This window comes from Stigmatopora argus, chromosome 6 (genome assembly GCF_051989625.1).
Source record: "Stigmatopora argus isolate UIUO_Sarg chromosome 6, RoL_Sarg_1.0, whole genome shotgun sequence".
NCBI lineage: Eukaryota > Metazoa > Chordata > Actinopteri > Syngnathiformes > Syngnathidae > Stigmatopora > Stigmatopora argus.
Genome location: NC_135392.1, coordinates 18,869,879 through 18,891,569, shown reverse-complemented (window position 1 = coordinate 18,891,569; position 21,691 = coordinate 18,869,879). Strand labels below are relative to the sequence as shown.

The window sequence follows — 21,691 nt, the reverse complement described above, 5'->3', positions numbered from 1 at the left end:
TTAATTTCTGTAATCGACAAGTCTGAACATTTATTCTTTATCATTATTCATCTTCCATACCGCCCATCCTCAAAAGGGTTGCGGGGGTTGCTGGAGCCTAACCCAGATGTCTTCGGGCGAAAAGCAGACTATACCCTAGACTGGCCGTCAGTCAGTCGTAGGGCACACAGAGAGACAGACGACCACACACTCCCACAATCACACTGCCACCGAGTGGGACTCCAACCTGACCTGCCCGCACTGAAGTCAGACGCCACCATTGGGTGACAAGTCTGAAAATACAGCCTCGCTTGTGCTTCCTATCCCGACGCCCCCTTCTTCGCCGGCCAGACGTGATAACAATCCACGAACGGCCCGCCGATCTCGCTATCTCCTCCGGTATATTGTGCGCGTGATGGATGTCGATAGAAACTGTAGGTTCCTGCTGGAAACAGATGTTTAATAGGTCCATACAGTTATAGTTGATGTTAAAGACCTGTATTGACGAAAAACCTGCAAAAGACACACAAAAACATGAAAAGAGTGTACAAGTAGGTGTGAACTGAAAATGTTTAACACATAAGTGCAACATTTGAAATATGACAAAGTTCCAGGACTTGCGGAACTGAAATTGTACACAAAGCAAGAATGGGAAAGAATTTCACAACCTACAAAGCATTAAAAATGAGTGCCTATATAGTATATAGTTTCCAATTGCTTATTGAATGTTGCTAAAAGGTAAAGGTATGTGACAATGGGGTAAACATACCCTTGTCTCATATTTTAATATGTTGCAGGGATTAAACTTGAAATCAGTGAATATTTCCAACAACAACAATACAGTAGTCCCTGGAATATCGCAGTTAATGTAGACCAGGCATGACAGGGATAATCGAAAAATCGCAAAGTAGGGTCACCCCTATTATAACTTTTTTTTCTTCAGTGCTGAGTCCTAGTAGCAAGAATGGCTTCCGCTTACGAGTTTCTGCGTGGATTATCACATTTTTATGAACTTCAAAAAAAGTGATGATAATAATTCATAGCAGAAAAAAAAATGTGAAGTAGTGAATTCGTGATACATAAAGACGCGATAATCAAGGGATTACTGTAATACGAAAAGTATCGGACAATTATCAGCTCCATGTTAAAAAAGATGCCTCCAACTTCATTGGATTTCTGATTTGCACTTCTCACTCACTGTTTTCATCCCCATCTATTTTCTTGTCTTTCCACAGATTTTTGGTTTTTTGAATCTCATTCTTTGGGCAGGTAACTGCTGGTTCATATACAAGGAGACTTCATTCCACAAGAATCCCACCATAGAGGAAGGAGGAGCCCCTGGACCGTAAATCAGAGGGTAACTCTTATGCCCTTTGACTAAAAGAAGGCAATCCCCGTTTCAGTTATGAATGTTCAATTTGATATTGTTCTCCCTTGATGTAACGTTTTGATTTTTTTTTGGAAAGACTCGTTTCCTCTTTAAAAACACTGCAGTATATTTTAAAATGCTTAGACGTGAGATTTCCACCGGTTGTTTACTACTTAACTATTTTACCTTGAAATTTTACTTAAACGCCAAACATGCTAAAGTTTGAATTTTTGGGAGGTGGGAAAATTAGAATTCTTAGTACAATTTCATTAAGGATAATGAACATAACGGGGGCCCGGCGGCTGAATGGTTAGCGTGTCGGCCTCACAGTCGGGGACCTGGGTTCAAATCCAGGTTGGTCCATCTGTGTTGAGTTTGCATGTTCTCCCCGGGCCTGCGTGGGTTTTCTCCAGGTACTCCGGTTTCCTCCCAAATTCCAAAGACATGCATGCTAGGCTGATTGGATGCTCTAAATTGCCCATAGGTTTGAGTGTGAGCGTGAATGGTTGTTTGTCTCCTTGTGCCCTGCGATTAGCTGGCCACCAATTCAGGGCGTCCCCCACCTCTGGCCCAAAGTCAGCTGGGATAGGCTTCAGCACCTCCCGCAAACCTAGTGAGGATAAAACGGTTCAGGAAATGAAATGAGATAATGAATATAATGTGGCCTAGATCATTAGCAGGAGTAATAAATGTCAACCAAACAAAGCAGAGTGAAATGACTCCCATTATTTTTTTTTCAAATTGACTCATTTGGAAAAAGAAAATTAGTGTACTTAGAACAACAACTAACTTACATTTTCAGGTCTAAAGCAACATCCATAAAACCAAATGTTGTAAAAGGAAACAAATTCGAGAAACAAAACTAGAGGCATAAAGATACTGTATAGAATCCAGAAAATGCACTTGTCCACTGGAAAAAAAGTAACATAATACTCGGTTTTAAATTTCTAAATGTCTACGCAGTGAACATTAACATGGCTCGTCTGTATATTACAAAGACTACTGACAGAATGCTTTCTTTGCATAACCATTTTTTTTTTCAAGTCCCAAGGTTTGGTATCTTGAAAGGCTAGCTAGCATGAAATACTCCATTTATTGTCTTCTCGTCACTGTAAATTGCAAACACTATTGTGCCACAATCTACTGTGCTTTTTTTTGCCTTCAGCTGATATAGTTGTCACATTAATAGAAGAAAACAATGTTCAAAAATCACTTTGTATGGCCGGTATTGAGCTTGTATCAGGAACAAGCCCTGCTGTCGACATGTTTACATTCAAATCTTTTGTATACAACTACAGTGGAATTTCTTTTAACGGATTACTTTAACATAGTTTAATCTCTTCAACAACACTAAGGTTCAGTCTTTTGCCAGTACATTATTTGTATGCATGCCATTCAATTTTGCCATTGTGTTGTTTTTAATTGGTTTTCTTTCTGCATTCTTTTTGAAAAAATAGGTCCACGTGCAGCTTGTCATTATTTCTGTAATTTGGTGCTTAATGTTTTTCTAGTGCATATATTTTTTTAATTTCTTGATTACACAGGAGGACAAGTTAAAGCAGTGCTTCTCATCTATTTACTGTTGCGCCTCCCACAGAAAAAATTAAACGTTTTGCTCCCCCAATTCTCTGTCGCTACTGCAAATAGTATCATTGTTGTTTAAAATTCAAAAAGTACACCTGCATAAGATGAGTATTGGACAACAATTAAGAATTGAACATTTTTAAAATTTACCTTTTTTGTCTGTAACAAAAAGACTTCATGTTTATCTTTTTTTTTTTGTCATGTTGGTTAGTGATGTTCTGTTTATTACTCAACCAGCTTATTAGCGTGATTAGGGAGTAATATCCTTAAATGATGTCCGAATTTATTTGGCTTCCTACTATCAGTGGTGCCCGGACATTTCGTCGACGGACAATTCGTCGACGGACACTTTGTCGCCAGACAGTTCGTCGACCGGACATTTCGTCGACGGACAAGTCGTCGCCGGCCACTTCGTCGCCAGACAGTTATAATAACAGACAAACTTAGGGTTTTGTTAAGAGGGGAGAGATTTGTTTTAGTCGAAGAGGAAGATATCGTTTTAATGGCAACTGACACTAATCTCGATTTATTGGCAAAAAGTATGCACCGGTTTTGTGACGGTACGTTCGATAGTGCACCTGACCACCATCAACTCTATACCAGTGCATACTTTTTGCCAATAAATCGAGATTAGTGTCAGTTGCCCTTAAAACGATATCTTCCTATTCGACTAAAACAAATCGCTCCCCTCTTAACGAAACCCTAAGTTTGTCTGTTATTATAACTGTCTGGCGGCGAAGTGTCCGTCGACCAATTGTCCGTCGACCAATTGTCCGTCGACCAATTGTCCGTCGACCAATTGTCCGTCGACGAAATGTCCGGTCACGCTGTCAGCTGCCATCCATTTTTGGCATGGCAAGCATAGCAGTCTTTTCCTCATCTAACAGCGAAATGATGCCCCCAGGCATTGCTTAGTCCTCCCCCTCGGGGGCGCCCCCACCCGTTGAGAAACACTGTGTTAAAATAAAATGTCATATGATCAGAGTATGAAATCTTTGTTTTACATTTTGAGTTTTAGTAATCATTCTATTAGCATGCGAAAACTGCCAAGCCAACCACTGCCTTGTGTTGATTAAAACTGAGCATTTTGAAACTGCATTAAATGTCATGATTAGAAATGCTTTAGTACAAACACAAGAAATTAAGTAACAGGAAAACAAAAAGCTTTCAGATGCGTTATCTTACTTGTGCCTATTTTTTTTCTTAGGTGTGTGTTGTACTGGATCATATTTTGACCCTACTTGATAATTTATGTGTTCATTGTTAGATAATTACTGTGGAAATAAGGATTACTGTGAGGATGCCTTTGCCTCCACTGGGAGATCTGATAGGGTGTCTGGTACTCTAAATGTCTGTGGGCCAGCAGCCTGCATCATGTCAGTGGGTATAGTACCCCAAAGTCTTTATCACGGGTTACACCCTGTACAAAAGACAATTCTGGTAAGTCCTGAAAGCCCGATGTTGGTGTGAAGTGTAATCAAAATGAAAATGGTCTATTTATGCATGTCTTAGTGGCTTAAATTTCATTGTTCCCACACTTTGCGGGATATTAAAAATAGACTGCTGAACAAACATGCAGCTCACTTGTCCCTATTTTTTTCTAACAAGAACCAGCATTATAGATTAGGTTAGGTCAGGTCAGGTTAGGTCAGGTGAGGTCAGGTTAGATCAGGTTAGATTAGTTAAGAACTTTATGTCACCCCGTATTTGGGAAATTCACTTGGTTGTAGTAGCAAGACAGTAGCAAGCACAGACACAGAAGACTTTGTAGACCTAGGTAAAAAAAAACTGGAGCCATACAGAAAGTCCACAAAGTGGGGACCTTCTGCAAACTAGCTATAAATTGCATTCATGCAGACTTGTGTTCTCGAGGTTATTTCATGCTTAATGGGCAATACACCAAGAATATTGAAAAAATGACAACAATATCACACTGGTTTAATTTTTTCATGGGCAATTCATTTATCACATCACCCGACAATGCGGTGATTTTTCCACCTGTGTTTGGTGCAGGCAGTATAGATTCAATTCTCACTCGGTGTCTGTGGTCGGGAGTGTGAGTAACTGCCTGTTTCATTTTGCCCTACGATTGGCTGGCATCCAATTCAGGGTGTCCCACGTCTGCTGATTGTGGTTGGCTGGGATAGGGTCTAGCACAGACATGGGCAAACTACGGCCCGCGGGCCATATACGGCCCACTAGGCCTTATAATCCGGCCCGCCGACGTTGTCCAAATTATTATAATTTATTATAAAAGCACCCGAAAGAAACCCATGCAGGCCTGGGGAGAACATGCAAACTCCACACAGGGCGACCAACCTGGACTTGAACCCAGGACCCTGGAGCTGTGAGGCTGACGTGCTAACCACTTGCTCCGCTCGGCCGCCCATCCTTGATTCAGTCAACATTTTTTTGTTACAAATGCGGCTGATATGCGAGAAAATACGGTAACTCCTGTAAAAAAGAAACAGGACTACGTATATGCTTTTGTTTCACTTGTTATGATCTGGCAGACCGGGATCCAGCTGCGCTCTTTGGGACCGTACCCCTTCCAGTCGACGAGGTACTGCAGGTCACGGCCCTGGCAGCGAACGTTCCGAGATTTGGTCCGAAGAAGGGAAGTCTCGGGAGGATAGCCATACCTTCTAGCCAATGACATATGTCGGTACTGGAGCATGGTGGCAATTTGCCTGTCTCCGAGTGCGCGTCAGAATTATTGAAAAATGAAAACCTCTGATTATCTCACTCCCTTTTATAAATTCTTTTCCAACACTCAAAAGTGGGCATTCATTTTAATATTATACTGTGTATCCTGCTGGACTCTATCCCAGCTAACTGTTGGGACCAGGCGGGGGACACCTTGAATCATTGGCCAGCCAATCGCAGGGCACAAGGAAACGGCGTCCACGCTCACACTCATACATAGGTGCAATTTAGGGTTTTCAGCCAGCCTCCTCTGCATTTTTTGGCATGTGGGGAGAAAATGTGGTATCCGGATAAAAACCCTGCAAGCCCAGGGAGAACATGCAAACTCTACACGGTGAGGGCCGACCTGGGATCGAACTGACGACACCAGAACTGTGAGGCCGACGCGCTAACCACTCATTCACTGGGCCGTCCCGTTTAACACATAGCAATTCTATTTTTTGAATTTCTGTATTATCATATTAAAACCACCATAAAAGTTTTAAAAAAATAAGAAAGTACAATAAAATCAAATAAATCGCTTTCCTTTGTGGGAACGGAAGTTGACAAATAAAGCCAGAAAATGAGGGCGATAACCGGAAGTGACGACTGCCCGCAAAGTCTGTCGCCTGCCCTCTGGCAAAAATTGTGCTTCTTTTTCCTCTGTATGATTTTTTTGGGCAGCATTTTTAAGATTTCTCAACATTATTGCACCGCGTGGACGGTGACGCACAGCCCGACCGACATATTTTGTGCAGTTCTGGCGCAAAGCATTATGGGGATGAACCCAACGCTGAATTTGGGCTGCGTTAATTGAACGAACTCGAAAATCGAATAAGATACAGCAAAAAGGTACGTCAATTGTGCTGCCCACACACTTTGATCTCTACTTGAACTGCGATGTACTTTTTCCTCTATTACTCGTTAGAAAGAGCCTATCGTGAGAAGAAAGTGCATTTGTTTATTGATAAAGGTACAGTTCAGGGGCTTTTGGGACCAACTTTTCCTGTTCAACAGGGGTCTAAAACACATCTTGATTCGTGGTCCACATTCGATCATTCGCCCTCCACCAGTAATAATGAATTAGACGTCAATGCCGACAATGGCACTGAAATATGAGGGGTATTTTTCTAGACTGCGGTCAAGCCAGCGGACATTAGCGTCTTCTCATCCCATTTTCTGAACCGCTTTATCCTCACTAGGGTCGCGGGGGGTGCTAGAGCTTATCCCAGCTGACTATGGGCCAGAGGTGGGGGAGACCCTGAAGTGGTGGCCAGCCAATCGCAGGGCAGCAGGAGACAAACAACCATTCATGCTCACACTCATACCTCGGGGCAATTTGGAGTGTTCAATCAGTCTACCATGTATGGCTTTGGAATGTGGGAGAAAACCCACACAGGCTGAGCTATAGTCAATGAAAAGCATCCTCACGTAGTTTCCATGGTGCTCCAGGTGGCTCAGTGCTGTGTGTAGAGCTTGAATGCTTTTTTGTGATACTGTAACTGTACGTATAGATTTTGTTTCATAATTTCATGTCAAGGGGGGTCAGTCTTAGTAGTAGCAACTTTAATTCCTATTTGTGTTGATGTACAGATGGGTGTTTTTTCCTGCTTGGCATTGCTGCCTGTTGCACTTCCTCCAGTGCCCACGGGTCTGCTGCAGGGTCATCAGCCAGGAACCACTGTTCATTGATGTTTGGCTCCTTTAATCCTGGAACATCTCCTGGTGGCGAAGCAGTGACAAAGACGTCTCCCTGTCACCCCCTGCAGCTGATAGCTGTTGTCTCCTGCAGCCGTTGTTGGGGTCTGCTGTTGTTTCCCCAGCTCCTGCCCTTCCTCCTAAGCCAGAGCCAATAGCTACCTTTCTCTGCCTCCTCTGCCAGCTCTTTTATGGCCTTCCTCAGGTTGCCAGCAGACAACCCTGCGTCCCTGAGGAGGCGTTTTGTTGACAGCCCGACGTAGCCTCAGGAGCCAACCTCGCCTGGGTAGATGGTGGACTTCCAGCCGATTTCCTGGCACCCAGCTGCCGGCTCCAAGTATTTGGCCTTGTGCTCGAAGGTGGCCTCAATCCCCTCCTCTGATGGTACTGTTCTATGAGGTGCACTGCTCTTGCCTTGGAGGACCATACCACAATGTCTGGGCGGAGTGATGTTGTGATGATCTCCGTGGGGAATCAGAGCTGCCTGTTGAGGTCAACCCTATGTCCCACTCCTGACCATGGTACAAGGCCCTTAGTATCTCTCTTGGCCTGGTGTATCTCTTTTCCCCTCCTTCCGTGACGAAGTTGACGTGGATCTCTGCTGGTGGTGAATTTTTACTGCTCGGTCGGCGTCTCTCCAGCACTTGAGCTAGTTTCCTCAGGACCTGGTCATGGCGCCATCTGTAGAAAGTGCAGTTTTGCAGCCTGACAAGATGTGCTGGAGACTAGCATTAAGGGGGCGTTGCAAAGTGCGCAGCATACCTCATTCCCGAACCATTGGTGGAGTTTACGAGGACAGGGAAGCGTGTCGTAGGTTGCGTGAATGAGGAAGCTGATCCTTGCCTGCGGGATCTTCCACAGGTCGGACCAACTGATGTTTCGGTTGAGAACTCCCTCCCAGGTTGTCCAGCTTCCTGCGACACGGCCTTCTTGTAGCGCTCTTCCCCCATCCTTGTCACCTCTGCCACCACCATCTCCTTCCTCTCCTTACGGTTAGCTCTGGACCAGAATCGCGGTGCTTCTCCCCATCCTAGCCCTGCTCTTCCTGCCTGAACTCTGCCCATGATCTCCTGATGCTGCAGTCTATTGATGGCTTGGTCAACCTCGGCTTGGGTGTTCCACCTCCGACAAGTGGGAACCGTGATGTTGGCGTTCCTTATCGACTGGTCAGTGGACTCTTAGCTCGAGAACCAGCCTAGACTTCTCTTGCCTGTAGCCCAGACTGTTAGACTGCAGTGGCAGTTGCAGTGCTTTCCTTCCGAAGAGGCCCGTTTTGGAAAGACCTAACCTCTTCCTAATGAATCTAAATTTAAACTGAAATTGCATAATTTTGAGTATGATAGTCGTTACTGAGGTTTTCGACTAGGATTAATACACCTTGGCATGAAATTATGAAAATCTTTATTTACAGTTACGGTATCACAAAAAAGCATCACATAATATTGTAGTTGAAGTGAAGTGTCTTTTTTGTGTGTTGAGCTACTTCATTTCATTTTTAAATTAATTATGAGCTATACGGTCCAGTTTTTGACTTTTGAGAGTAATTTTGAGGGTTTAAAAGTGGTATGAACACAGAAGTCACCACTGCATTGCCACTCTTCTGTTTTGAAGGGAATTACCATAATACTTGGACTAAGTGGGTGGGCTATTTTATACGTCCGCTCATTTGACCACGAAAACGCAAACGTCCGCTGGCTTGACCGCAGTTTTTTTTAGTGGGTTACCATTTGTGTTCATAGTATAAATTAAACACGATTTTCACTCGGTTTGGAAAATATACCCATTCAATTTTTATTTATTTAATAACAATTACCATCTTTTATACATTCAAAGCGTACAGGCTCCTAATTTTAATTTTTTTAAATTCAATTTACGGGAAAGGGATGTGATGGAATTTGGATGCGTTTCATTCAAATTCAGTCAATAAAATAATTAAGTAGAAAAAAATAACTAGGATTTTATTCTCTTTGTGTTCTTTTGTGTTGGAATATATAATTTATATCAGATTTTTGCAGTTTTATGACATATGTTCAGTGTCGTTAATCTTAAATTTGTCGGCCTCACAGTTCTGAGATCGATTCCAGGTGACCTTCCTGTGTGGAGTTTGCATGTTTTCCTTGGGCTTGCATGGAGTTTTTTTTCCAGGTACAATAATACCTTGAGATACAAGTTTAATGCGTTCCGGGACCAAGCTCGTATGTCAATTTATTCGTGTCTCAAATCAATTTTTCCCATAAAACTGAACTAAATATAAAATCATTCGTTCCAACCCTCTGAAAAAAACACCAAAAACATTGTTTCTCTCCCCGCAACTCCATTGTGTGATGTCTCTCTGGTCACAACTCCCTCGTGTAATGTCTCTGCGAGCCCTGGGTGAAGCGTTGCATTTTTTTTTAGAGTTTTTTTTCCCCGTTAGTCAGTGCGAATGGAATATATACTACAGTGGTACCTCGACATACGAGTGCCCCGACATACGAACAATTTGAGATGCGTGCGTTATCCTATTGTGAGGACATTTGCGTGCATCATTTTGGGAATATTTTGAAGGGAATACAAAAGTAAACATCTAGGTTGCATGTGAAAGTCAGGGTGTAGGCGGAGCGAATAGAGCAGAAGAAAGGAGAAGAAAGGTATCAAAATTTAGTGTAAAGTTAGATTAAACTTATTTTTGAGTGTTTCTGCATCGTAATCCAAATTCATTTAAATTTGTTTATGTTATGTTACGAGCGCGTTGCCATGCAGTCAGGGTGGAGGCGGAGCAAATGAAGCCAAGCCGGGAGAGAAAGGTATCAAAATTTAGTTTGAGGTAATATTAAACTTATTTTTGAGTGTCTGCATCGTAATCCAAGTTCATTTAGATTTGTTGGTTATGTTACCAAAAAACAAACAAACAAACACATAGATAATCAATATATTGTAGTGATAAATAAAAAAATGTATCACTAAATAGTAATCGATAAATAAGTGGTCAACATAACAAATAAGTACTAGAAATAAGTCTTGATTAGGTCCTAGGTGCAGAACTCGAGATGAGTATGGTGCTCTTGGGAAGAAACATCTGTTTATTGGTTCTAATTCACCACCTACTCACAAAGTAACAAATACCTATCTAGTGGTTATGATCTTTAATACTAAAATGTGACATTACTCAGTACAGATAGACCAGGGGTGGGCAAACTATTCCAGAAAGGGCCGCGGTGGGTGCAGGTTTTCGCTCCAACCTATAAGAGGAACCCTTTCCACCAATTTGGTATCTTAGAAGTGCAATCAGTGGAAAACCTCGTTGGTTAAACTGTTTGTGTTGGATCGGTTGGAACAAAAACCTGCACCCACAGCAGCCCTCAAGGACCAGTTTGGCCACCCCTGATAGAGACAGATGGTGCGGACGAGAGAGAAAGAGAAAGGACAGGAGAGAGACTTGACGGACGCTCTCGTAACACAACATAAACTTTAAATTTAATCTAAATGAACTTGTATTACTATACACACTTAAATATACGTTTTAATCTCATGTTACACTTAATTTAAACCTTCTTGTGCAATAACCAAGGCAAAGATGTTATAGTATTCAACCGGAGCTTTCGAGGCAGAACTTCCTGCTTCTCCATGCCTCAGAACCGAGTGTTCGTTTCATCGAGTTAGTTTTTTAAAATTATCGAACCAGCCAGGACTCGCTTTGAAGGGTTTTGCTGGTGTCTTTTTTCAGATGCTTGCTTTGCTTTCAAGTCCATGTCGATTCATTCCGCTGGCTTTTTCACATATTATCGACTCAGTCACGGTAGCCCATCTCGTTCTGAATGTCACTGTGCAGCTTTGATTATTTTGTTCTTAATATTGATTGTCATCATTTCTTCTCACTACCCTTCATTGCACTGGCTTGCTTAGGACCCGTTGTTTTTCCCTTAATTCTGCACTGATTAATGGAAAAAAACGTAAAAATTGGAACATGTACACCCAGTTCTCGATATCTTTCCGCGAGGGAGACAGCAAGACTGAAAGACAGCGCGCGTTTATCATAAGCAGCCTCTCGCGGACTCGGCCACCAGGCTGTCTCGTATGCTCGCATCTCAAATTTGTTTCATATCTCAATTTGTTCGTAATTTTCCTCGTATCTCAAATTTCTCCTATGTTGGGGAATTTGTATGTCAAGGTATTACTGTACTCTGGTTTCCTTCCAAATCCACAAAACATGCATAGTAGGCTAGTTGAACACTCTAAATTGCCCCTACTTATGAGTGTCAGTGTGAATGATTGTCCCTCTCCTGCAATTGGCTGGCCACCAATTCAAGGTGTCCCCTGCCTGGTGCCCATAGTTGGCTGTTTTAGGCTACAGCACCCCCTGTGACTCTAGTGGTACAGAAAATGAAGGAATAATTTCAAAAGGTTTACACTCATTGCTCGTTTTTCGCTGATAATGTAGACCAGACATGGCCGCGATAATCGAAAACCCGCGAAGTAGGATCACCCCTATTATTACTACATACCATACTACGTTTTCGCGCCAATAAAAAAATATAAGTACAATTATCAACAAGTGTATTTATTAAATATCACAGTTACAGGCATATGAAAAGACCATAATGTATTAATATCTAAATATCTACACATATTACTATTTCTGATAGTGTGTGTGTGTGTGCGTTAGTGTGTGTATCCGTTAACCTCGGAAAAAATGGAGACCACACCGTACATCCGCTTTGAATGCGATTTTGAATAAACAATTGCAAATGTAGGACTCTAAGATGTCACCGTGCTCGATTTTCATATTTTTGGACCATAGTTTTTCAAAAAAATCCCTTTTTCCACTTCCATTAAGGATTGTGGGCGGGCATTATGGCCCGAGGGCGATCATGCAAACATGGCTTCGTATCCGGCAATATAGAGTAATATTGTGAGAAGACCACACTGCCTTTGCAGACTTTATCCAACATCAACTAACTGCAGATATGTAATTCAAAATCGGAATAAAATCATGTTGGAATATTTTTTCTAATTATATTTATTTGTCCAAATTAAGAGCGTTTAAGAGCGTTCTCCTGCTCTGTCAATGATGTCATCATAAGTTGACGAGTATCTTGCAGGCTTTATCCAACATCAACTAACTGCAGATATGTCATTCAAAACCAGAATAAAATGACGTTGGAATATTTTTTTATTATATTTATTCAACGTCCAAATGAGACGGTCCGTCTCTTTAATAGCGTTCTACTGCTCGGTCAATGACATCATTATAAGGTGACGACTACTGCCACAAAAACAACAGTTAGTCATTCATTATTTTAAAACCTGTACTTGGATAATTCTTCTGTCACGTACGGATGATTTTACAAAATTAAATAGCCCTGTTATAGGTTTTAATGTTCTCGTGCCTTCTTCTCCTTCTTGCTTGGCGACTACAACTTTGTGGGTAAATGTTTGGTCATTGAATTTGGTGTACGAAGTAGATACCGTAATTACTCGAATATAACACACAGATTTTTGCTATATAATTAATTCCAATAGTTGGGGGTGCGTGTTATAATCAATAACTAAAATAAATTACAAATTTTCGATCGAAAAAAGCATTGTCAAACTCACTTTGACGCACGGATTTTACGTCATCTCGTAGAGCCGACGCACGGATTTTACGTCATCTCGTAAAGCCGACGCACGGATTTTATGTCATCTCGTAAAGCCGACGCACGGATTTTACGTCATCTCGTAAAGCCGAGACCACCACTGCCCCCCTCTAGCCTCGTACTCGTCTCAGTTCACCCTCTCTCAGTTCAGTGTTATAATCAATAACTAAAATAAATGACAAATTTTCGATCGAAAAAAGCATTGTCAAACTCACTTTGACGCACGGATTTTACGTCATCTCGTAAAGCCAATCGGATGATGTGTTGTGGGAGGAAGAGGAAGTGGATGAAGGAAGCGTGGACGTTGATAGGATTCTCAACGAAGAGATGTATGAGAGGTGTCAGGAGTGGCCCTTTTGGCCCTCCTGGGTTGCCGTTGACGCATACCGGCTGTAGCCAATCCATTGATTGCTTTCGTTTCCTGTATTTAAGTAGCGACGCGTCATCACACGTCGCCGGATCGTTCACTATCGTTGACTATCATTGACTGTTGTTAGCGGTTGCTAGCGGTCGCTAGCTGTCGTTATTCTGTTGCCTCTGTCCGTATGCGCGCCGCATGCGGCCACGTTTGTTTCCACGCCTTGGTTGATTCATTAAAGGACTCCGTATCACGCTGAATGCCTCGTCCTCTCCTGCTTCCTGCATTTGGGTCTACCTACATCCACGGTCGCGTCGCACAACGCGGCGCGACCGTAACAGATGCCCCCGATCGCGCTGCGACGACCCAGCGACGCGGCGCGATCATAACAAGAGGACAGACAAAGAGAGAGAGGAACTCTTCATTTGAAGGATTCTAATGAATAAATTTGTTTGAACAAAACAATCGTGAAACGAAGAAAAAAAGGTAAGATTTCTGATTTTCGTCAGCGGGAAATTTTAGGTGCGCACTATATTCGATTACTGCGTTTTTCCAGATATTTTTGGCCCAAAATTACCTGCGTGTTATTTTCGAGTGCGCGTTATATTCGAGTAATTACGGTACTTCACCATCTGGAAAACTGATTGAATTTGAGTGATTGATTGTAAAACGTTAATGCTTGTTGTTGATTAATGCGTATGTTTGAATTCATAATGCTGTGTTTATTAAATGTGTTCATGTTTGTGTGCTATCTCTATGTTGCATCCCGATAGCTTTCTCTTGTTCCCATGCGTTTTGACACGGGTTTGTGTGTACAGACGCTCCCCTACTTACGAACATTCAACTTACGAACAACGGTACATACGAACATGTCTGCAAATTGCGTTTAAGTCCAAAAATGTTCGCAAGTCCAATTTTGTATTTCGCGCCTTTTTCGGAGTAGTACTTCTTTCCGCCGCTAATACCGACGCCTGGCGCTGTGAGAGCTCAGCTCACCCAGCATCTACCTTCTTCTTCGTTGCAATGCGAAGTGCGTGAATGTATCTCCAGTGTGCAAAGAACCTTTTTCATTTGTATCATTAAATATCTCATGCATCCAATATTGAATATGGTTGGTAAAAAGCTAAAGGCTTCTATTGAGGGAGTTGCAAGGAAGAGGCAAGCCATTTCATTTGAAACGAGTGGCAATAATAACGAAGCTTGTTGCGCGTGAGAGTGGTGAGCGTTGCACATTCAGTACCATTTATAAACAGAAAGATCGAGCAGCAGGACCCAAATATTGAACGTTGCACAAAGTTTGCAAATCAATTGAATGATGCCATACAGTGCTACTGCATCATTTATGATGAAAAAAAGAAGAAAACTGTGCAATCGTCATTAGGTCGCTTCTTTTGGCCAGTTTCTAATACATAAATCTCTCTCTCTCTCTACAGTAGTGTACATATTCTCTCCATTTTATTAAATGTTTTTTTTTCAGTACAAACCAATGCGTGTTACTTATACAAGCCTTAAACATACAAATGCAATTATATAAACCTTCAATATACTTATATCGGCCTTAAACATAAATTATAATACAAAATATAGCACTGAATCAACTTACAAACAAATTCAACTTATGAACAATCGCTCGGAACCAATTGCGTTCGTAAGTAGGGGAGCGTCTGTATATATATATATATATATATATATATATATATATATATATATATGTATGTATATATATATATATATATATATATATATATATATATATATATATATATACTTGAAATTCATTTTGTGACATTAATAAATAAATGTATGATCATTTTCTCTCATTTTTGTGTGATTCTCACATCTTTCGTACAAAATTGGGACATGTTGACCAATTTAAAAGGGTTTAGTTGGTAGATCTGTGAGGACCGTGAAATGAAGTAGAGAATTTACATATAAAACACACCTACTTACGAATTTTTCAAGTTACAAAGTTCTGGAACCAATTAATTTTCGTAAGTAGAGGCATGACTTTATATACATGTATATGTACGGTCATACCTCTACTTACGAATGCCTCTAGGTATGGCCGTTTCAGATTATGAAACCTTTTTAGATGCAAATGAGTGCCTCAAGATACTGAAACAAGATCCAAATTACGAAAACGTCAATATATTTCGTGTCTCCGTTATTTTTTTTTTAAATTGTTGCGGATGCCTTGCTTCTTGCTTGAGAATTTCTCTGCACTCTACTGTGCTCTCATTGGCTGTCTCACAACAACATTACATGAAGAATTCAGCGAGAAGGCGTCTGAGGAGGAAGCAACCACCATTCCACCAGCGCATAAAAAATCTGAGGGAAATTTTACAAACTTTCCGACTTCATGGAAAAATCATCCCGAAAAAAGTGCACGAGTCGTGCGATTGCCCACTTTGACGACGTTTGTCTTGTGCATTTAAGAAACATTATTAAAAGTCGTCTAAGGCAGTTCTCATTAGATACATTTTTCTCAAAACGTCTGTCAACAAGCAGTGCCGAAGGGGAATTTAAACCCAAACGGGTAAGAAGCAGTGGCAATAAATAATGTGTGAAAAATCGGATGCCAAAGAAACCATAAATCGTTCATGAAAAAGATTAAAAGTTCAATGTAATGTTCTTTTGAATTCTTAATTTTATGGTTATTAGATTTTTGTTCGACTGCTCTGTCTCTGTTGCCTAATGTTACCTTCCTGTCCTCTGCACGTCAACACAAAAATATTTTGCATGTTTATTATTCATTTTAATGAATTATTAAATAATTTTATGATATTTCTCTCATTTTTGGGACTTCACATTTCCTACAAACTTTATTTAGTCATTTTGTAAGGAGCGTGGAACGAATTAGAGAATTTACATATAAAGAACTGCTCCGCAAAATTCAACTTACGAAAAAAGTTCCTCGTTTCATGTCTGTCTTATATGTATTCTCTCCTATAAAAAAACCTCAAATTCATCAGGGCCCATAAAAACAAATAATTAATTATATTTAAAAAAATAATTTAGCAGATTGGATTTTCTTTTTGTCTAACTTGTTCGCCACACCTGTGATAGTGTCTGTACAGTACAAATGAGCTACATCGTGCCCATCAGGCAAAACAACAGTGCTGCTTAATGCTATTGACTTTTCTCTTTGTACTCGTAGCCATGTCGTTATGCGAATGGAGAGAACGCCTACAGCAGGAAGTGGATGACTTGCAACAACATTTGTGTGCCAGCCAGAGTGAACTGCAACAAGTGAGCAGTGATGACACAGGTGACCTCTGCGGGCCGAGTCAGCTAGTAGGGCCGGGCCATATCCCAACCCAAATTACAACCTTCTGTTCAAGATAAGTTGTTTGTCTCACAAAACATAGACAAATAGACTTGGGACAGTTTTTTTTCCCAGAGCCATCAGGGCTCTGAACTTGAATTAGCACGACACACAATCCATTCTGTGCAATAACTTCGGGGTGTGCAATAACAATACAACATCTTAGATTGTGCAATATTTTAGAATTACCTTGCCCGGACATGACTTTTTAAATTACTTATTTATGTTTTTACTGGGAAAAACACACTTTGTGGAGTAGCACCACCAATTTCGTTATACGCAGCTGTGTATAATGACAATAAAGACTTTTGATTTGAATGATTTAATTTGATTTTTACCTTCCACTGATCCCAAGCTGTGACTGAAAGATCCAGCTATTTTTTTCTAATCAAGGTTTTTCTTGCAGTGTAATACCTTGAGTTACAAGCTTAATGCGTTCCGGGACCAAGCTCGTACGCCAATTTGATCATATTGCAAATCAATTTTTCCCCATAGAAAATGACTAAATACTAATTAATCCGTTCCCACCCTCTGAAAAAACAGGGTATTACAATGGAAAAACATCTTTTTATTTGTTCTAATTCACCATCAATTCACAAAGTAACAAATTCCGATCTAGTGGTTATGGTCTTCAAGACTAAAATGGGACATTATTCAGTACAGACAGATGGTAGCGGCTTACTGTGGCATGTGTGGATGAGAGATAGAGAAAGAACAGGCGAGAGACTTGACGGACGGCAACACGCTCGTAACATAACATAAACTTGAAATATAATTTAAATGCACTTAGATTACTATACACACAGTTTTAATCTTACGTTACACCAAACTTAAACCTTCCTGTGCGCTAACCAAGGCAAAGGTGTTCATGTATTCAGCACGGCTTTTGAGTCGGAACTTGCTGCTTCTCCATGCCTCAGAACCGAGTGTATCCCAGTTCGTTTTTTTAAATAATCGACTCGCTCTGAAGGGTTCCGCTGGTGTCGAAGACCTTTTTCAGGTTCTTGCTTTGCTTTCAAGTCCATGTAGATTCCGCTGGCTTTTTCGCAGATTATCGACCCAGTCAATCAGTGCAAAATACAACCTGGGAGAGAGTTTGAAACTCACACTTTTGAGTAATGTCAACGACAGCGCTGTACGTAAAATATGTAGTTAATTTTTACACAGTCTAGTATTTCATTCCACCTTTAAAAATAAAATCCAGGCAATGGCCCGGCCCTCCTTTCAATTCTCAACTTTTTTGAGTGAAATTGAGACGAGTTGAAAACAGGAAATGCATGTGACAAATTCTCATGCTTGATCTCGTCTCCGGCTCAGATGGCGAGTCTGGTGTGGACACGGACCAGGAGGCGGGTCTGGTAATGCGAGCACATCATGTAGCCATTTTATTTTATTTTTTTGCACATATTTCATTCTGCAATCTCAAATGTCTGCTTCAGCAGTTGACGGCAGGTCTGCTGGCCAAGAAAAAAGAAATCCAGTTGGACATCCAGAAACTGGAGAACCTTTTGGGATCGCATGTACCGTCAGGTAGATTTTGTTGCTCACGCTCTCTGTCACTTGATGTCTGCAAGCTGACCTTTGCCATCCGTGCTCTTTAGATGACGACAGCGACGACAGCAACGACAGCAGCGGAGAAAGTGAGGTCAGTGCAATGACTCAATATATGCCCATGACGCTTGAGATACCATCAGGATAAGTGTAGACCACATTAAATGGTTCTCAATAAAGTTTCAAATGGTCTAAAAATATAAGCAACACATGAAAATAATTAGTTGTTTCTTTTAATAATTAAATTTTTTAAACATCTCTCTCTATACACATACACATATATACATTTCCATATATGTATATAGTCATACCTCTACTTATGAATGCCTCTAGGTATGAAATTTTCATTTTACAAATGCTTTTTATACGAAAAAAATCCAAGTTAGGAAACCCCCAAAGAATAAATGCATTTACCTATCCGTTATTTTATTTGGAAAATATTGTCGCAGATGCATTGATTCTCTATTTAGAACCTCGCTTCACTCTACTGAACTCCGTGACCGGACGTTTGGTCGCTGGACGTTTGGTCGCGGACGTTTGGTCGCCCGGACCCAAACAATGGGTGACCAAATGTCCGACGACCAAAAGTCCGGCGACAAAACAAGGTAAAACAACACGGCCTACGCATCAATATAAGCCAACAATGGCCCCGAGCAGTTTCACTGAGCGGACGTGTGAGTGTATAAGAGTTTGTATGTACATGAGTTGTCCCCTTAGGAAGGGACGTCAGTCAGGGTCTTAACAAGTTCTCCAACAAAACACAAAAGTACGGGAAATTTGGAGCTTTTCTTTAGCCTAATAATCAATAGGGCATTAAGTATGACTAAATAATAATTCGCAGTTTGTATTTAGGGAATTTGAGCAACAATTTTAAATGGTAATAATCAATACCCTTCCCGGTGACCAAACGGCCGATTAGCACTGAACTCTCTCTCAGTGGCTGTCTCACAACAACCAACCTTGTGCCCTGCGATCGGCTGGCCACCGATTCTGTCCCCCGCCTTTCGCCCGGAGTCAGCTGGGAAAGGCTCAGCGACCCTAATGAGGATAAAGTGGTTCCGAAAATGAGATGAGATGTCGAAATGGAATTCTCTTTCATGGGGACCCTGAAAAGTGAAAAAATATGAAGCAGGTTTTAAGGATGTCCAAAATCAAGGGTTTTTGTCATTTCGTAGCTTAACGGTAGAAGCCACTTTAAAAAGCAGATGAATGCCGCATGTGCACCTGCTTAGTGCTGCAAAAACTGTAATCGTTTGTGGTCTGAAAGTTTTGCATGTGTTAAACTGTGTCAAAAGTAAAAAATGCAACCTTGGGGTCAATTTGAATCGATTTTTATGAAGAACCAAAGGCGAAATTCAAAAATCGGCGCTGTCATGACACAATTCACTATAGAAGCCAACCATAGTCAAAAAACGCATTCAAATGGACGTAAAATGTGGTAATGGTGTCCAATTCGTATGAAATAGCCCAAAATTAAGGTTTTTTTTTATCAATTTTTAGAAAGACGACACGAATGACCTGGAAAATGATGCACGTGCAATGTTGTCCTCGTCATGGTGCTTTTACAAAACAGAGTAGTTTTGATCTGAAAGTTTCGCAAGTACCAAAGAAAATGGCCCAAAGTTGCACTTTTCCGATCTAAAAAATATGACACCCTGGTAGAAATATCAATTTTCTGAAAATCGGCCGCAGTCCATCCCTAGAGGCGTAAATTTGCCAACTTTTGGTGAAAACCGCATTCAAATCAGACTTGCGGTCTTGTCTCCATTTCACCCAGACCTCATGGACACGCGCACACAAATTCTCAGAAATAGCAATATGTATAGATATGTATGTATTATTTGGCTGCCATTGACGGTAGTAGACGTCCATTTCATTTTGCCATTGGGAGGGCGAATGCTATGCTAACACTTCTGCGTGTGTTGTCATTAGCTGGGTTTGTCCATGTCAGTGGAGTCGTGTCTTCAGATGAACTTGGTGTACCAGCAAATCCTTGAAGAAAAGCTCAAACAGCTGGAGACTTTTCTGGCGCATAACCAGCGACAGCAGGTACTTAATAAAACGTTTGTTAGCAAATGTATTCGCGAGGCTGTGCGGTCTCACACATGGTCTACAGAAAGAAGCACAGTTCCAGCTGGCCGGATCCAGCAGAGAAGCCCTGAAAGAACAGCCTCCCGCATCCGCCATGTCGGCTTATCCCAAGCAGGCCTCCTTGTTCTTGGGTCACTTCTTGAAGCCATACTTTAAGGATAAAGTCAGCGGCATGGTGAGGTCTCGGTCTTGAAGGACGGCACCACGATCTTTTAATTAGCCGATGGCATCGCCCTTTGCTTTACCCCCTAGGGCCCTCCACCCAATCAGGATGCCAAGGAGAAGATGATGAGGATGAAGGGTTGTCTCGACAGCAGCAAAATAAAGTTCAAACGATGTGAGGGCATCGACTGACGTGCATCTATCAATGGCTTGCTTTTATTATTGTACTGTGCGTGTGTTCAGGGGAGAGCTGGCAGAAAACCCTGTTGATCCACTCTGTCACCACGGACACTTTGAGGAAACTTGTTCAGCCCAAACTCTCCAGGTGAAAGGCAGCATTATCTTTTTTTTTTATACTGGTCATGTTTTTTATCTTTATCTTCTACGATGATGAATATCATGAATACTGAACAAATAAATTGGGAGGTATAACAAAGTACTATGAAGACCCGAATAATAGTAGGCACTGGAATAATAGTAGGGAGTGGAAAATTCCAAATGAATTAATAATAGTAGGCACCGGAATAATAGTAGGCAGTGGAAAATTCCAAAAATAATGAATATTAGTAGGCACGAGATAATTAGTGTCTAAACAGATTCGATGCATAGAATTAAAGCTATGATGGAATATTTATTCTAAAATCATAACAAGGACAATCATTATTATTTTAATCAACAGTTTACTAGTAGCATGAAACAAAATAATATGTTTAAATTCCACAATTAGCTACAAATTAAAGTCATGATGATCGATTACATACTTAGTGTACTTCAAATTTACCAATTGTTCTTCACTATTCTGACCCTGCAGTCACATTTTGAAAAGACCTAACCGGATGCAGAAGCCCGTTAGCACGGTAACTTTCGAAGACTGACAGCGGTAGCTGCCTATACGTTAGTAAAAACAGCACGTGTGCTTTACACGGAGAAAGTTAATGACATAGAACAATGTTGCTGCTGCACGGACTTAATTGAGGCAAAAATTAATAATCGTAGGCACCCGAATAAGAATCGTAGGCATGCGAAAACTTGAGTTGAAAAAATAATCGTAGGCATACGATTATTCGGGTCTTCATAGTATTGGTATAAATCCTTATATTCTAATTTCTGAACCCAATTCTCCATGTGAAGCTCTCAATTATGCCAATTTCAAAGGAGGCAGTTCAGTGCTACGCTAAGTATTAGCAGCTAATTTAGTTAAGGGGTGGAGGTGGTGGTACTCTAGCTGCACCAAGGCCCAAGCCTTGAGGTCCCAGTACCTGCTCGGGATA

The 21,691-nt window shown here is 41.2% G+C and overlaps 2 protein-coding genes across 4 annotated transcripts in view; both read left to right on the top strand.

Annotated features, from left to right (window-relative positions):
• LOC144075668 (synaptophysin-like protein 1) overlaps nt 1–5,764 on the top strand; it is a 30,312-nt gene extending 24,548 nt beyond the window's left edge. Inside the window, exons 6-7 of one of the 2 annotated variants that reach the window (XM_077602970.1) lie at nt 1,215–1,336; nt 5,446–5,764. In XM_077602970.1, the coding sequence (XP_077459096.1) occupies nt 1,215–1,328 (114 nt within the window). In that variant the 3' untranslated portion in view covers nt 1,329–1,336; nt 5,446–5,764. Of the gene's footprint in view, nt 1–1,214; nt 2,993–5,445 lie in introns of those variants that run through there. The other variant, XM_077602969.1, reaches the window with a different exon arrangement.
• Nucleotides 5,765–6,195: 431 nt separating this feature from the next.
• The window catches only part of snapc4 (small nuclear RNA activating complex, polypeptide 4), a 32,633-nt gene continuing 17,137 nt past the window's right edge, over nt 6,196–21,691 (top strand). The window contains exons 1-10 of one of the 2 annotated variants that reach the window (XM_077602965.1): nt 6,196–6,469; nt 7,211–9,460; nt 16,449–16,559; nt 17,934–17,974; nt 18,056–18,146; nt 18,218–18,261; nt 20,100–20,216; nt 20,284–20,433; nt 20,511–20,595; nt 20,664–20,745. In XM_077602965.1, the coding sequence (XP_077459091.1) occupies nt 9,424–9,460; nt 16,449–16,559; nt 17,934–17,974; nt 18,056–18,146; nt 18,218–18,261; nt 20,100–20,216; nt 20,284–20,433; nt 20,511–20,595; nt 20,664–20,745 (758 nt within the window). In that variant the 5' untranslated portion in view covers nt 6,196–6,469; nt 7,211–9,423. Of the gene's footprint in view, nt 6,470–7,210; nt 9,461–16,448; nt 16,560–17,933; nt 17,975–18,055; nt 18,147–18,217; nt 18,262–20,099; nt 20,217–20,283; nt 20,434–20,478; nt 20,596–20,663; nt 20,746–21,691 lie in introns of those variants that run through there. The other variant, XM_077602966.1, reaches the window with a different exon arrangement.